We start from the raw sequence: 15209 nt of genomic DNA, 5'->3' as shown, positions 1-15209 counted from the left end.
CAATTTCTGCCCATGAAATGGATGCAATCAGAAAGAGGCTCATTTTATGAGGGTATGTTGTATGTCACTAAATGACTGTAGACCGGTTTGAAATATTCATGTAAAAGTGGTGCAGCAGCGCAAAGCAAAGGAGAAATAACAATGCAGGGTGACATGCCTGCCTTTTATAAGATCAAAGCATGAGCTGGGGGAGGCAGAAAGTATGAGTGTTGTAGTGGGACTTAAACCAACGTGAGGTGATGCATACCTGGGCAGTGGAGTTATTTGAAATACCCATCTCATTGTTTAGGGCTATCTGCATAGACAAGTTGGTTCCTAAAGGTACCAGACCCATGACTCACACCAGCACTTTGCTGACACCACCATACAGTCACTTGAATACACAGATTATTACAGGCACTACAGAAAGCAAGAAATCTCCACCAAAGGAGGGCCTGTTGCTTCAGTTATGAGATCCTGACTAGGGAATGATCACCTCTGGGTCATACTGCAACACCTCCTTCTTTAGTGATGTCTTTTCTTGTAACTGAGCTGTTATTTATAGGATTATCCATCTTTTCTCATGTTCACAGAGTCAGGAATGAAGTGAACCAGAGCTCCTAATACTGGGGAAAGGAGCTTGAACAATTTTCAGGTCCATCAGCAACCTTAATAATGACATCAGCAACCTTAAAACAGACTGAGGAGTCTTGTCAGTAGAATGTAGCTGTTAATATTAAGGCCTAAGGAAAGATACAGATGAGAAAGGTGGATTTAATTTAATTAAATGTATATGTTTGAATGTATACATCTGTCTGTGCTGGCCACCCCAGGTCCCCCGTAGGCTATAGAGGGAACCCCGAGAGAACACTGGGGATTTTTTAAAAGAAGTCTTTTTAAAGAAGTAGAATTCTAAAGCAAAGACAAATATCACCAAAGGAGCCAGATTTGATATTGCATATGTTTAGGGGGCAAGTTGCAGAATAAATGGTTACTAACCATAGCAAATAATGGGAATGCTGGGTGTTTTCAGTTTAGGGTAGCTGCCGGACATCCAGTTCACGGTGAACTTCTGCACAGTGCATGATAGCTGGACTTCACTCCTCACTTGCTCGTGAGGTATTGCAGAAAATTTGACACATTTTACCGCGGCATATCTCTGGGTGCAGATATTCAGACATGTGGTGAGGCTGCCCTTGGGTTTTGAGTGAGATTATCAACTAAATGATGCTAAGTGGATTTATACCTAGACGGGCTAAAGGCATCCGGTTGCTTCAGCTTGCGTCCTCATTTAAGAAAATGTTGTTGAGGTTTGGTGTACAGCTGGAGTTACAGTGGAAGTACTGGTGTCTTCCTCTCTGTTTTGGTGCTCAGTCGTCGATGAGAGCCACTCACTCCCTTTACCTATTAATAGTCACACTTATTTCTCTCCTCTTAATATTCACAGTTGCCTCCACAGTAGAACTGATTAAAAATGTGCATTTTTGGAAGCTGCTTTCAAGCCACAAAATTGGCAGAACATCTATTACTTTGTTTGCTTCTTCCATTTATGATCTCTAGGCAACGAGAAGTGTTTATGCAGGCTAGATTACAATGTATTAGTTATGTACGCATGCAGATAAATTTATGAAATACATATACGTTACATCCTGTATGAATATATTGTGTAACTAGTGTTTGTGCTTCCGTTTGCAGATCTCAAAGCACTCTGCTGAGGAGTCTAACCATTTTCACTTCTTTCTTAGACATGGGGAAGCTGAGGTAGAAAGAGGATGTGGATTGTTTAAAACCACATTAACAGGTCAGCAAGAAAGGGAATCCATGTCTTTGATTTCCAATACAGTGATGCACTGGTGCGCAGCGGTATCCATCTTGCGCATGTGACTTCTTTCTTTTTGTTTTTAAAACACCTTCCTTTCCCTGGAAATTCTAACTCAGTTGTCAAAGACCGAATTTTGTTGGTATTTTAGGAAGAGAATGTGTTTGTAAAGTGTGAAAACCAGATCCTGCTAGCACTTATGAGCAAAACTTGGTCAAAATCAATAGGATCAGGTCTCCGTTTGCAAGCCATAGTTTGAAGAAAAAGTAAATTTTGGTTTAAGACTCCTAGTACCAAGCAAAAAAGGCTGTGACACGGGACGTTATGTCACTGATCCAGGATGAACTCACTCTTCCAGTTCAAATGTGTAATATGCCCCTGATCCAGTGTGTTAACTTTTTAGTGGCAGGCTTTGTACAGGATCAGTTACTGTCTGTCTGCATCGCTCTAATTTTATGCTGGACGAGTAGCATCTGTCTTTCTGCAGCCAGCATAAAACTGACCTAATCTATGCGTCAGGTCCTCGGGTGAGTTTGACAGAAAAACAATGGTGTGGCCGCATCCGAGCTGGATCAGTTGTGTCCTGCTGTCTAATCAGCGGCGCAGAGAACTTGCACTCTTAACGGAAGTGTGGCCTTAGCTCAATGACCCCATCCCACTGCTGTTTGACACCCAGGTTTCCTTGCTCATACGCCTGTGCGTCCACGGGGGACGGGTAAGGGAGCTTCCTTCCCAGTTTCCCGAAATGGCAGGGAAATACTTGAGGCTGTCCTGCTGCAGTTCACCGGCCTGCATCTCCCCTTCTATTTTTACCAGCGCCGCCGCTACCGTGGCCACCGCTGCAACACGCTGAGAAAAACCGAGAGGCGCTAAAACCGCAGCGGGGCTACCAGCCCGGCTCGGGAGAAGGGGATCCAGGCCATGACACCGCGGTGAGAGGCGCGCCGCCTGCACCCACTGCTCCGGGTGCCTCTGTCCGCACCCCAGTGCTGTTTTCCCTCTCCCCTGGTGGGGAACGCCAGCCTAAGGACGCTGTCGTCTTAAAGAGCGCAGGGCAGGGAGGGAGGGACTGTGTGGAAGGGAGGCGGAGGTGCCGGCTCCCTGGGAGGAGGCGGGCGCCAGCACCAGCATCTCCCCGCCAGCCGCCGCACGAAGGCGCGCTCCCGGCAGCCGCACTCCCCGCCCCGGCCTCCAGCGCGCCGCCGCCTCCCGGGGCAGCGGGGTCTCTCCCGCCCGGCCGGCCCAGGCACCCCCGGGGGCTGCCGTAGGGCCGGGGGGAGGCGAGTGCGGCCTCGCCGCCGCCGGGGCGGCGGAGGGGGGAGCGCGGTTGCGGCGGGGCGGCCCTTCCCCGAGCTCGGCGGCGGCTGCCGCAGGCGGCCCGGCCCCCATCTCCATCCTCATCTCCTCCATCCCCAGGCCGGCGGTGCCGGTGCCGGTGCCGCCCCTCGGCCGCGCCCGCCCCCCGGCTGCCTTCAGCGGCGCGGCAGTGCCGGCGGGGCTATGGCTGCGGAGGAGGTGCTGCAGGGCGCGGACCATTACAAGAGCGAGATCGAGCGGCTGACCCGGGAACTCTCCGAGACGACCCATGAGAAGATCCAGGCGGCGGAGTATGGGCTGGTGGTGCTGGAGGAGAAGCTCACCCTCAAGCAGCAGTACGACGAACTGGAGGCGGAGTATGACGGCCTGAAGCAGGAGCTGGAACAGCTGAAGGAGGTGAGGGAGCCCGGGCTTTTGTCTCTCCCCGCTGCCCCGAGCCTTGCCACCGAGTGCGGGGAGGTGCGGGAGCGCCCCACGCGTGTCCGTGCCTGCAGCCCCATGAAGATGGGCGAGCAACGGCGCCCGGGCCCTGGAGAGGCTGCGGGATGCGTGGGGTTGGGGAGGAGGGGTTTCCCGGGCTGGGGATCAGCAGGGACCTAAGGACGGGTTACAGAAGACTGCAACCCCTTGCCCTGGGAAATCTCCTAGGGAGCCGTCCCAACTTCTGGTGACCGGGGTTTGCAGCAGAGGAAGGGGCCTTCAGTCATACCTGCATCGTCCAAGGCGCTTCTGTTTAGCAAGAGGAGATTAAACAGCCCGTAGGATGAGAGCTGAGCAAACCTAGACTGTAAGGACTCGGGCTGTATGTAAACACTTGTCTGCAGTGTGTAGGAAGAGAGACAATTCATTCTGAAGTTATTTATAGACCTGCTTTATTCTGCCGGTGAGGGGAATTGCTGCCATTGAGAGGAGGGGAAGTAGCCATACAATAGTCCCGAGGTCACCCCCCATCAATGGAAATTAAACTTCTGCGTCATGCTGAAAGGGTAAAATATTTGGTTGGAGACGCGCTTCTGGTTTGTCTGTCAAATGTGTTTTTGTAACATCCAGCATGCAAAGTAGGTGAGTGCTACACCTTACCTTTCAGCTTCACTAAACATGACTCTGAAAAATCATCACTACTCCTATGTTCGTCACTGAGGGAAGTAACTTGAGATCGCTACATTTTATGGTGTTTTAATACTCTCTTTGAATGTAACCAATTGCATACTTTGTACAGAGAAGATTAGGTATTGAACATATATTATCCCAAATTTAGAATCATAGAATCATAGAATAGTTAGGGTTGGAAAGGACCTCAAGATCATCTAGTTTAATTTAAAAGGTATCTTTTTGTTCTACAAATATACATTCCCATCTATAAAGTGCAGACATTCTGCTCAGTTAGAAATCATGAACATAGTACATACTGAGGGAAGCCACTTAATAAACCTAGATTATATATGAATATATTCTTTAGAATACTAACCAATGCAGTTTGAGAAATATTTTTAATAAAATAAAGGTTTCGTTTTACTTGCAGGTAAATGAGTTATGCCACAGACTTGGCTCAGTGTCCAGAAGAGTTGAGAAAAAAAGCTATGTTCAATAAGAAGAATAAAGCTGTTTTTCAGAGAAAACCCTATTGATCTCCTTAAACTTGATCTCTGCCTCCCCACCCCCCAGAGATTATGTGGTAGGCTCGGGACTTTGAGACCAGTAATCACAGGCTGAGGGACAGAGATACGTAACTTGCACTGGCAGGAAGGCAGTGCTATTTGAAATGACCTGGCAGTAATAAAGGAACAGAATTAAGGGGAAACGTGCAATGGCTATTTTCCCATCATATAACGTACAAAAGCTGACTTCTTCTGAAGATCAGAAACCAGGATGACATGAGTGCAAATGGCCCCAGGTAGAAGGGATACGGCAAGGGATTGAGTTGACATTATTAAACTAGAGGGATTAGTCAACACGATTAACTGAAATCAAAGATGGGCACAAATTCTCTTTCTGTTTACCTCCCGTGGAAGTCAATGGGATTGCATGGTCTGCAGCCCAGAATGTCTCCTGTGGGGCTGTGCCTTCATGCTGTGCCAACCACAGCATGGACACTGAGGATATCCATGGAGAGAGGAAGAAGAGAAATCCTGTAGCTTGCCTGATGCCAAGCAAGAGTGGAGCCTTTCCAGTTTCCAGTCCAGGCCTGGGGCTCTCAGTTCCAGTGCTTTCCTTAGCTGCAGGTAAAATGTTTCCATCCCCCACGTAGCTGCAAGAGATTTTTTCCTTGCTTCTAACCTCTGTAGGAGAAACCACATTGATTCTTACCGCACATACAGCCCTGCAAAGGAGGATTTGCTCATACCCCTTCCAGTTGTTGTAGTCTTCTATCTTCTCTGTTACCTGTTTGCATTATGACTGTTCCCTGAGTACAGATCAGACTCGCTGTGAGACATAAGCAAATGGTGCCTCTGACAACACTAGTGAGGCAGAATTCAGGTGGTTTGGGCAGTGTTGTGGAGACTTGGGGGCATAGCTTTTGGGGCTGTAGAGTTCTCTCTGAAAGCACACCAAGTGGCAGAAGTCCAAAGACAGCTTCTTTTTATGAAGGCTGTGTCCAGGATGCATGGAGGAGTGTCTTTGTGTACCTTCTCCAGCAGGCCCTGCAGAGGATGTGCTGGGCAATGGCCTGGGTGAGGTATGCATGGTGGGACATCAAAAAGCCATGACTGATTAATGGGAGCCAGTAAGACACCCAGTATGTCAGTGGGGATCCGTGCTTCTGCTCTTACCTCACTTCCTCTGCATCCTCTCTGAAGTCATACTGAAGCATAGAAATTAGACCTCAGGTTTGTGCTCAAACAAGTAGTTTATCCATTCATGAAGAATAGTAGGTGCAAGGGTGTGGGCAGGATTATGCTTAGAACTATTATGACTCCTGCAGACTTTCTCTGAGCAGATTCAATTACTGGGGTAGAATTCTATTGAGACAAGTCTTCATTTTTCAACTGTTTCATTATTAAATTCTCGTGTTCTGTTGTTAGGAGCTCATTACATTTATTGTTCAAACAGAGCTGCCCATCTAACTACTCAGTCATGGCTTAGCAGTCGAGGATATGAAGTCTTCTCCCATGCTCCTTGGCAGTTCAAAACTCCAGTGAACTTCAGCGGGGCCTTTTTCATATAGATTGGAATACAGAGCCTTGGCTATACAATAATTTCCATTGCTGGAGAGTGCAATGGGAAAGTAAGGCCATCATAGGACGTTGAAGTAAAAGCAAATTGCAATACATTACATTAAATATTAATACTTGTATACAGGATATATGCTATCCACCTTGCAATATGAATTGTTTTAGTAATCTCCAATGTTTCTTGTGCTGTATTCAGAGGTCTGCTTTAGCCTAAGACTTTGATGTTTTGGGCCATGAGATTGATTTACGTTACAAAAAGAAGTTCCAATCAGTGACCTAAGAAGGTCTATTTCTTCCAAATTAGAGCAGTTATTACACATGTAAGCTGTCCAGGAAAGACTCAATACATCTATCAGCTACTTGATATGTTTTCAAAATGTTTTAAAAAATGAACTGAATGGTAGGAATGTGACAAGGTAAACTCTGTTGTGTTGACTTTAACAGCACTCAGTGTTATGAGATGGAGTGCTTGTGGTCCTGATGCTAGGCAAGATTGTAGTGTTACAAAGCATTGTTATTTTAAAAGCTTTATTAATATTCTTTTTTTTTTTTTTAATTATTTTCAGCCTGTAAATGATGTGTCTGTGTTTAATTACATCTCAAAGTAGTGGAATTTTGGGCTGTTAGGAAAAACACTATAGTTTTGGGGCCCTTGTTGAGAAAGTTAATTTAGCAGATATGCCTTTTAACCTGCAGTTCATAAGAATGCAGAAAATAAAGACTCATTGCTACTAGTCATGGGAGTGAAGACTGGCTATTTTCACTGTCTTGCCAAGTTGGGAGTTTAGTTACCAGCATATTTTATGAAAAACATTTTGCAGTGGTTTTAGTATCTGGTCTTATATGGTCACATTGCATTTGCTGTATGGATAATGTTTGTTGTTTTCATTCTTTTAATGAAGTGTGAAATGGCTTCATATTGATCTTGCCTGGGCTGTCTGTTGTAACTGTCTCTGCTTTAGCAGGGGGATGGACAAGATGATCTCAAGAGGTCTCTTCCAGCCTCAGCCTTTCTGTGGCTAATTCCCATGCACTGGTAGCCTGTAATATTTTTAAAGTGGAGTAATATCAGTCACATCCAGTCATGATAAAATGGTGATGGAAGGCAGCTTAGGTAGTCAACTCCACCAGACATTTGGGCCTGGGAAATCCTAAGCAGGTAGTTCTCTTTCAGAATCAAACCATGAACATTAGCAGGCAAGTAGATCCTCAAGTCCCTGTCTTTGACTCCTCCCTAACTGACTAATGTCGGCAATATCCCACTTGGCTTCTTGGCTTTTATGTATTTCATTGTATGGAGACAGCTTGTTCTCCTGAAATCCACATTGAAATTGCTGTCTATCTGATTTCCAGGTTGAAGATGCAATTTGGCTTTTGCTATAGTTTGAACACAGTTATCTTTGGTAAACTGTTGGAAGCCAGGGTATTGGTGAGAAGCCCAATCCTTGGCAGGTCAAAATGTCCTGTATTCTTTATCTCACAAAGATGTATCAATGATTATGAAGTACTTAGTTTATTAATAGGGTTTTCACAGACATGGAGCTGAAGGTCTCTCTGGCAGCTTCTTTTATGTTCTGCTCTTCTCTGCACTACTAGAGCACAGGTGACTCAAGCTCCATCTCCCCACTCTTCTGCCGTGTTGCTGTTCCCCCAGGTTCCCTACTGTTTTCCAAAGCTTCTTGCATGTCTGCTACTGAAGTCACCTCTGCCTCCCCCATCTTTGACATGTACAGTTGGTGGGACTTCTCTGGATGCAAAAAGGACAGAAGAGGGGGAGACTCCCTATCCCAGTACAGCCTTGTTAAATGGGAATTGCTCTACACACCTGTCTGCATCACAGGATGCTTAGAAAAGCTCATGAATCCCAATGAGATATTCTGAATTTTCACCAAAGCTGAATGTGTCCCAAATACTTAACTTGTGAACTGCCAACTGATGCCATCTCAGTATATCTTTACAACTCCCTTCAAGTGACACTGTCTGTGGGCTTGTGCCAGATGAGGCTGAACATTTTCAGATTGACCTGATGTCAACAGTTTGTCCGTGGTGTCTGTTCATGTTGTGTCACTCAGAAAGGCCCTGCTGCCTAGCACCCAGCTCAAAGATGAGGAAAGGGCAAGGGTGAGTGAGTTGCAGACCTGGAGGGACAGTACTCAGTTGCTCTTTGCAGCACTGTCTTCTCCAGAGCCCATCCAACACTACCTCTGTAAGTTATACACTTCTAATGGAAGAGAAGTTTATTTTGGGGGGTGCTGTTATAAGGAATGACTTGACAAAAGCAAGCAGCATCTTGCAAAGCTTTCATTCAATTATTGCAGGCTGGGGACTGGCTGACTGGGGATCAGGTCTATGGCAATAGACCTGGGGATCCTGGACGGATAGCAAGCTGAGCATGGGCCAGCAGCGTGCCCTGACACTGAGAAGGCTAACACCATCCTGTTTTTAGCAGAAGCAAAGCTTGTAGGTTGATAGAAATAATTATAACTTTCAAACTGATACTTGTTAGACTCTATCTAGAAAACAGCATCCAGTTTTGGGCTCCCTTAATGCAAGAAATACACAAATAAGCTGGACTGAGTTCAGCAAATGGCCACTAAAATGGTCAAGAGCTGAAGCACCAGTGCTGTGACGAGAGGCTAAAGGGGCTGAGCTTGTTCAGCCTAGGAAAAAAAGCTGTGGGGGACCAAGCAGCAGCCTGCTCTTACATACAAGGAGGTTATTGAGAAGGCAGGCTCTTCACAGTGGTGAATGGTGGTAAGATGAGAGACAATTGACATAAATCGAAATTAGACTGGATTTCAGGTAGACCTGTTTCCCCCTGAGCACAAGCAGTGCCACAGGTTCCTAGAGGCTGTGTGGTCTGCTTCCATGGCGGTTTTCAAGCCCCAGCTGGATACAGCCCTAAGGAAGTGGTCTGAGCTCAGAGCTGACTCTGCTGTAGGTAGGAGTTTGGACTAGAGAAGAAAGGAGGAAGACAGCAAGGGACCTTGAACAATGCAAGGTCTCTGAGGGTGCCCACTGTGCCTAGTGAAATTTCAGTAGCAGCTTGCTGTGAGTTACCCAATGCATAGCAGCATGCTGCCTGGAAACAGTGACCATTAGCTGAGCCATAGCATCACTTCATGCTTGAATTTCATTTTTTCATCCTTGTCATTAAGCCTGTATTGACCTGAGGTTACTAAGGGTATAGTTTGATGTGCTCATCTCTCAGCAAGACAATTCTGCAACTCCCTTTGTCATTCTGCCCCTGTTCTGGCTCTCAGCTGTGCAAATGTGCCTACTGTCACACCAGGGTAGAAAAATGACCTTAGTTAAAAATAACTGAGGAGGGGGTGTGTGCTATCTGTAACCCAGATCGAACCAGATATGTAACCACACGTACCTGTACTGCCAAAAAGTCAGCATGAGGGTAGGAATGGATGCTGAGGAAAGAGGGGGGGGATGGGCTGGGCTGCTTAAACAAGTACCAGTGTTAAGAGATGCTCATCAAATTACAGCAGGGTTGCTTCCTCTAAGAGGAAATGAATCCTGTGCATTAGCCTACAGAAAACATAAGCAGCTGAAATCATCTTAGGGGAAATTAGAGCTATTGCTGGAGCTTTGGCAGCATGCAAAGAAATATGTAGATGAACCTTTCAGTAATTGCATTGTATCCTTATGAGCCAGTACAGATAAACATGTGATTTTAGTCCTCCTACAGCAGCCAACCCTAAAACAATGATAGTCAGCTTTAAACACTGGGGGCTCATGTACTCCTAAAATAAATCTAAATAAAGTTCAATTCGTTTTCTCCCAATAGATACATTATTTCCTTATTTCACTCTTTCATCTAAGAAATCCCTCTCTAATCTGAGGGATTCTGATTGAATGAGTCATCTGGGTTGAACTCCTCAGAGCTAACTGGAAGTTGTGACTGGATTTTATGTCATGAAAAAGTTATTTTTCCATAGGCTTTCTAGAAAATACTGGATTAGTACCAATCTAAAATGACTGATTGAGGTGTTAATGTGTGAGACAGGTATTATTACTGTGAACTACTTCCTGTCTAAGAGCCGAGATTGTGAAATTAAGGTTCACTGAAGAAATTTTAATCTAAATATCCACATCTGTTTGGAATTAGGCCTTTTGGAATGGATTAAAAAGTACTTTGCTGTCATCTCTTCACCTTCCTTTAAGTGAAGTATTTTTCCTTTCCTTCTGTATTGCATTGTGGGTTTTCTTTTTTAGGGGTGCGTGTGCAGTCTGTATGCACAACAGCGATCAGATCGAACACCTGGCTTTACTGAAACTGCAACTAGGGGCAAAACAATGGTGGAGAAAATAAAATTTGGCATAAAACAGTAATCTGTGAACATTCATCACGGTATAATGAGGAGCGTTCTCAAAGTCAGATGCACAGTGTAAATTTGCACCTGGGCAACTTCTGTATACCTCATGGAACTGGAGGAAAATACATGCAAGATCATACCTTTTTCTGACTGTATTGAGGGTTTCTAGAAAAAAAGCTTTCTTTTTGAACAACCTTTCAGTTTTTCAAATGAGCTCAAATATGTTTGCTCTTCAGTACCTCATTTACTCCAATGTTTTTGCATTGGTGCTGCATTTAATGTATGGAAAATGGGAATAAAATGTGATTCGTCACTTGGTCCTGCATCCCTCATGGCTCTGCTACATTGAAGGACTTTGCTGCACAGTTGCCTTTGCTATAGATTTCCCTTCCATATTTGGCTGGTACCTGAGGGGGTAATGTTTAATTCAATACAGTTCTGTACTGTACATTTTTTTCATTGAAATGATTTTAATTTATAATGGCAGAGACTGAAAAGCATGCATTCATTTCTGCTGAACTGTCTTACATTTGTGGCATGACTTTCATAGCCCTCTTCTTTCCTCATTTCCTTGTGAACTCAACAACACTCTATTTATGGGGAAAGCTATTTTCCTAATTTGGAGGAATTGATATGGCATGTAGAGACACAAATGTGCACTTTGTCACTTTACCCACTTGCATCACTAACAGCAGATGATCATGAGGGGAAACCACCAATTTTTCATAGTATACTGTGAAAGCGTTCCGTGAGTACAGACCAGCTACAGATGGAAGTAGTTAGGGCTAGTTAGAAGGTGAAAAATGCATCTCAGCAAGGGTAGGTGCCTAAAGATGAAGCAAGCAGGTAGAAACTAAGAGAGACTGCAGATTAGTGTTTCAAAGGGGACTCTACTTCTTTGCAGAGGGTAACATTAAAAATAATTTTGGGATTATAATATTTGTGTTTCTCAATTTCTTTCACTATCAAAATTTAATTAATAGCTAAAAGAAAAGCAGGCCACTGTCCTAAATCTATGGTTTTGGGACAGACCTGTGAAAACTATTAACACCCAAAGGCTTTCAACAGGACTGAAATTGGTCCACTCCCATTTTTGCATCTCTCTTGTGGTTCCTTCTCTGTCTGCAACCCATCATTTTCTGCTTCTCATTCTTGTACAGCATTTGTCTCCTGTCTGTGATTTATGTACTTTTAAGTCTTCTTCTTTTTTTTCAGTCTTTGCCCTACATCTTAATTAGTGTTGAATTGCTGCTCTGTAAGACATGGAGCTGAATTTTTTATGTTAAAGACCCATTTTGTCATTGTGTGAATGTAAGAAATCTAGCCATTTGTGGCAGACTGTTCTTCCTTACCATGTTCATATATTGCTCATATATTGCAATGACATGAGGAAATCCTAAAAATACTTAGAAATGTTGTTTTAGCATAGGCTGAAAATGAAAGAGCAGAGGATTTGTCAGCTCTGCTTTGTAGCAGCCTCACCATTAAAATAATCCTTGAAAAGATCACTTTTAAGGCAGCTTTGACATTGGGTTGGCTGCATATGTGCACAGGAAGAAGGTACCTTTTCATAAGGTTTTATAAAAAAACCTTTAAAAATTATTTTTATTGTATAGTTTCTGGGGTTGTTTATTTATTTAACCCCCGACAGGAAAATTGATGCCCAGTAGGGTTAGATAATGCACTTAGCCATTATGATCAATGCCAGGGGTGCGGCCCATTGCCCATCACAGTCCTGCCATACTTTATCCATCGCTCTTGCTCCCCTGAATCACACCCAGTTTGCCTCTACAGTGTACAGATGTGTTAAAGCTATCCACACAGCAGCAAGTTTTCCAGTGCTAGTAGTAACATATGCAGTACTGTTCTTAACCAAGAAGCATAAACGATGTCCTCAGTCACCAGTTAGTTACCATTCACTTCAGTCAATCAATTCTGGGGACATTTCAACTAAATTATATAAACTTTATTTTTCCTTGCTGTTGTTTTTTCACCTGTGTTTGTTTAGTTTTGTGATCTCTTGGAGTGCACAGTAGATGCATGGCTAGGAGGGGTTAGCAGGGACAATATGTCATGAGTTAGGTTAGGTATGCACTCTGGGAAGTTTATCCACAGCAAACAGCCTTTCCTTGGTTCCTGTAGTTACTCTGGATTTAAAAGTTGGTGTACGGCAAATAAACTGTGAAGTGCTGCTTCTCATTGCTGACTGATGGCTACATCCATGGAGGGAAGCTGGAAGTTGTTAACAGCTGAGATTTTGACTTCTGTTTTGGATACGTAGAGGAGGATAACCAGCTCCTTGCCCATCTTTGTAAAGCTCAGATAGGAAGAGGGAAGAGGATCAGTGAGCCTCTAAGGATAACAATAAGAATTTGGGTCAGGCAAAGGGAACAGGTGGCTTGGTGAAATAATTCATTTATAAAAGCTTGGCTGTTGGCCAAGCATGAACACAGTATGATTTGGATTTAATCTTGCTTAGGACTGGAGTTTTGTCTACTCAGATCCACATAGCAGGATGCAGGATGCCAAAGTGCACTGAATCCTGGCCCTGTATTATCAGCAAGACAGAACTCTCAACTTTTTTTGGATTTGAGTCGTAAGAGAGCTAGAGCATTTGGTATGGGGGGGCATGGAGAGTTCACAACTGGGTTAAACCATCTGTGTAGGCATAACCCCTAGTTCTCAATTTGATGGCTAGTCCAGGATACAACTGTTGCTGAACTTGAATCTGCTTCCTCTTATTAAAGATGTGCTCTTAATAGCTTGTAACTTGTACATTTCATAATATTTATAAAGAGAAATTGGTTTGTTCGTTTTATTTTTTTTTATGGGGGTAGAAGTTTTTCTCATACCCTGAATTCCTCACAGAGTTTTTACAAAGCATTAGAAGGTTGCATTGGTCTGAATAATTCCAGGTGTTTGCATAGTAATGGCAAACATGCAGAGTTCATCCAAGTTTGCTTGAGGGGAACATTTGCATTCAGTCCTTTCTGTCTGTGATAACTGCATGTGATTCCCACCTACAAACAGTAAGGAAAGGTTTCATTTAAGTACCTCATGTGAAGAGTGCTATTTCTCAGGATCACTTATAGCAGGTATGACCTGAAGAGCAGTGTTGAAGTCCTGGCTACATGGGTAAGTAAAAGATAAACCAGAGCAATGATTTAATTGTTGAGTCTGTGCCCATCACCTGCTGGCAAGCAGCACTGTCATGAAGATGTAAGTGATAAAATCTGCTATAAATTGAAAATTCAGATTTCTTTCCACCAAAAAATGGAGAACTGGCATAAGTGTAATTACTGGATCCCAAACATGAGCTTATTCTTTCAGGCTGATGAATTTTCATAACTCTGCTGAGCTTCAGTAACTGATCATGTGTATGCATTTGGCTAGCCCCAGATATGTAAGGGCGAGGTAAAAAAACCCAGCAAAACCAGAACAACAAACATAAACCCCAGCAGAAACCTGGAGGAGTGAGTTTTCAGCTGACATGTATCTTCCATCTGCAGTGAGCTAAAAATGTACACTAGATCAATTACTAATCCATAAAATCTCAGTCATAAATCTGGGCCCTTGGTGACAAATTTTTAAGTAAAATGTAAGGATATGGTAACAAGGACTTCTCTGTAAAAGAAAGTGTGTGGTATATAGCTATATATAAGAGAAACAGTAGTTAGATGGAATATAATTGTCTATGTATACCAGTATGGGAGATGGAGGCACATGACATCTGTTAGGAGTGCATTACTTTGGGCATTAGGTAATTCCATTTCTTGGGTATTCGGTAAGTTGTTATTTCTTCTGCCAGCTAAGGGCTGATGGCTGCAATCTGATAATAACAAGACTTTCACTTAAGATGCTGTAAGCTCAGCTGTATAAAAATAGTAGCAAATCAGAAACAACATAGTTGAGTGATAACAGTTTTTCCATATGTGCTGAATTTTAAGGTACAGTGACACTATGTATGCTTAGATGTTTATTATTCCTAAAATGCAACCCATATTAAAATGATATTTGGACCCTAAAGTCTGTATTTTAGTTATCATGGAAAACGTTGGGTTTGCTTTATTAAGCAGGCTGAGCAACCTTGTGTTGAAACCGAGATGACTTATTTTTGCGCACAGACTTTGACATTACAGATGACACTTGTCTGGGTGACTATATGTAGATTTTGGGATACACATTTAGGCTTCTGGCTTTAAAAAGTTTTACTGTAATCTATTTAATGCTGTTACATGATTTGTGATTTCAAATGTTTTCTGCCTTCTTGCTTGTGGGGAGGTATTTGTTCCAGGATAGAAAATGCATGATGCCTTTAATACAGCTTTAGCCCTTGGTGGTTGAAAAGTACTTTGCTCAGTGCTCCTTGGGCTGACATTAGAGACATTTGGAGTCATGCCTATGTCTTCTGGCTGTTGAATTTGCTTTTGTAGCACATTAGACTGATGAGAGGACAAATCTAAAATGAGCATATAAGCCTTCTTTGGGTATAACTAACCCTTTCCATGAGTATAACACGAAGAGTTGCAGTTAAAGACCATACTGTGCACATATTTTATTCTGTGAAGATCTCTTATTTGTAAGATTCTTCTT

At 43.5% G+C, this 15209-nt stretch overlaps 1 protein-coding gene across 6 annotated transcripts in view; it reads left to right on the top strand.

Annotated features, from left to right (window-relative positions):
* Positions 1–2917: 2917 nt before the first annotated feature.
* The window catches only part of BICD1 (BICD cargo adaptor 1), a 172634-nt gene continuing 160342 nt past the window's right edge, over positions 2918–15209 (top strand). For all 6 annotated transcript variants that reach the window (XM_065681678.1, XM_065681686.1, XM_065681723.1 and 3 more), the window contains exon 1: positions 2918–3511. In XM_065681678.1, the coding sequence (XP_065537750.1) occupies positions 3299–3511 (213 nt within the window). In that variant the 5' untranslated portion in view covers positions 2918–3298. The remainder of the gene's footprint in view (positions 3512–15209) is intronic.

This window comes from Lathamus discolor, chromosome 1 (genome assembly GCF_037157495.1).
Source record: "Lathamus discolor isolate bLatDis1 chromosome 1, bLatDis1.hap1, whole genome shotgun sequence".
Classification (NCBI taxonomy): domain Eukaryota; kingdom Metazoa; phylum Chordata; class Aves; order Psittaciformes; family Psittacidae; genus Lathamus; species Lathamus discolor.
This window is presented reverse-complemented; position numbering and strand designations above follow the sequence as displayed.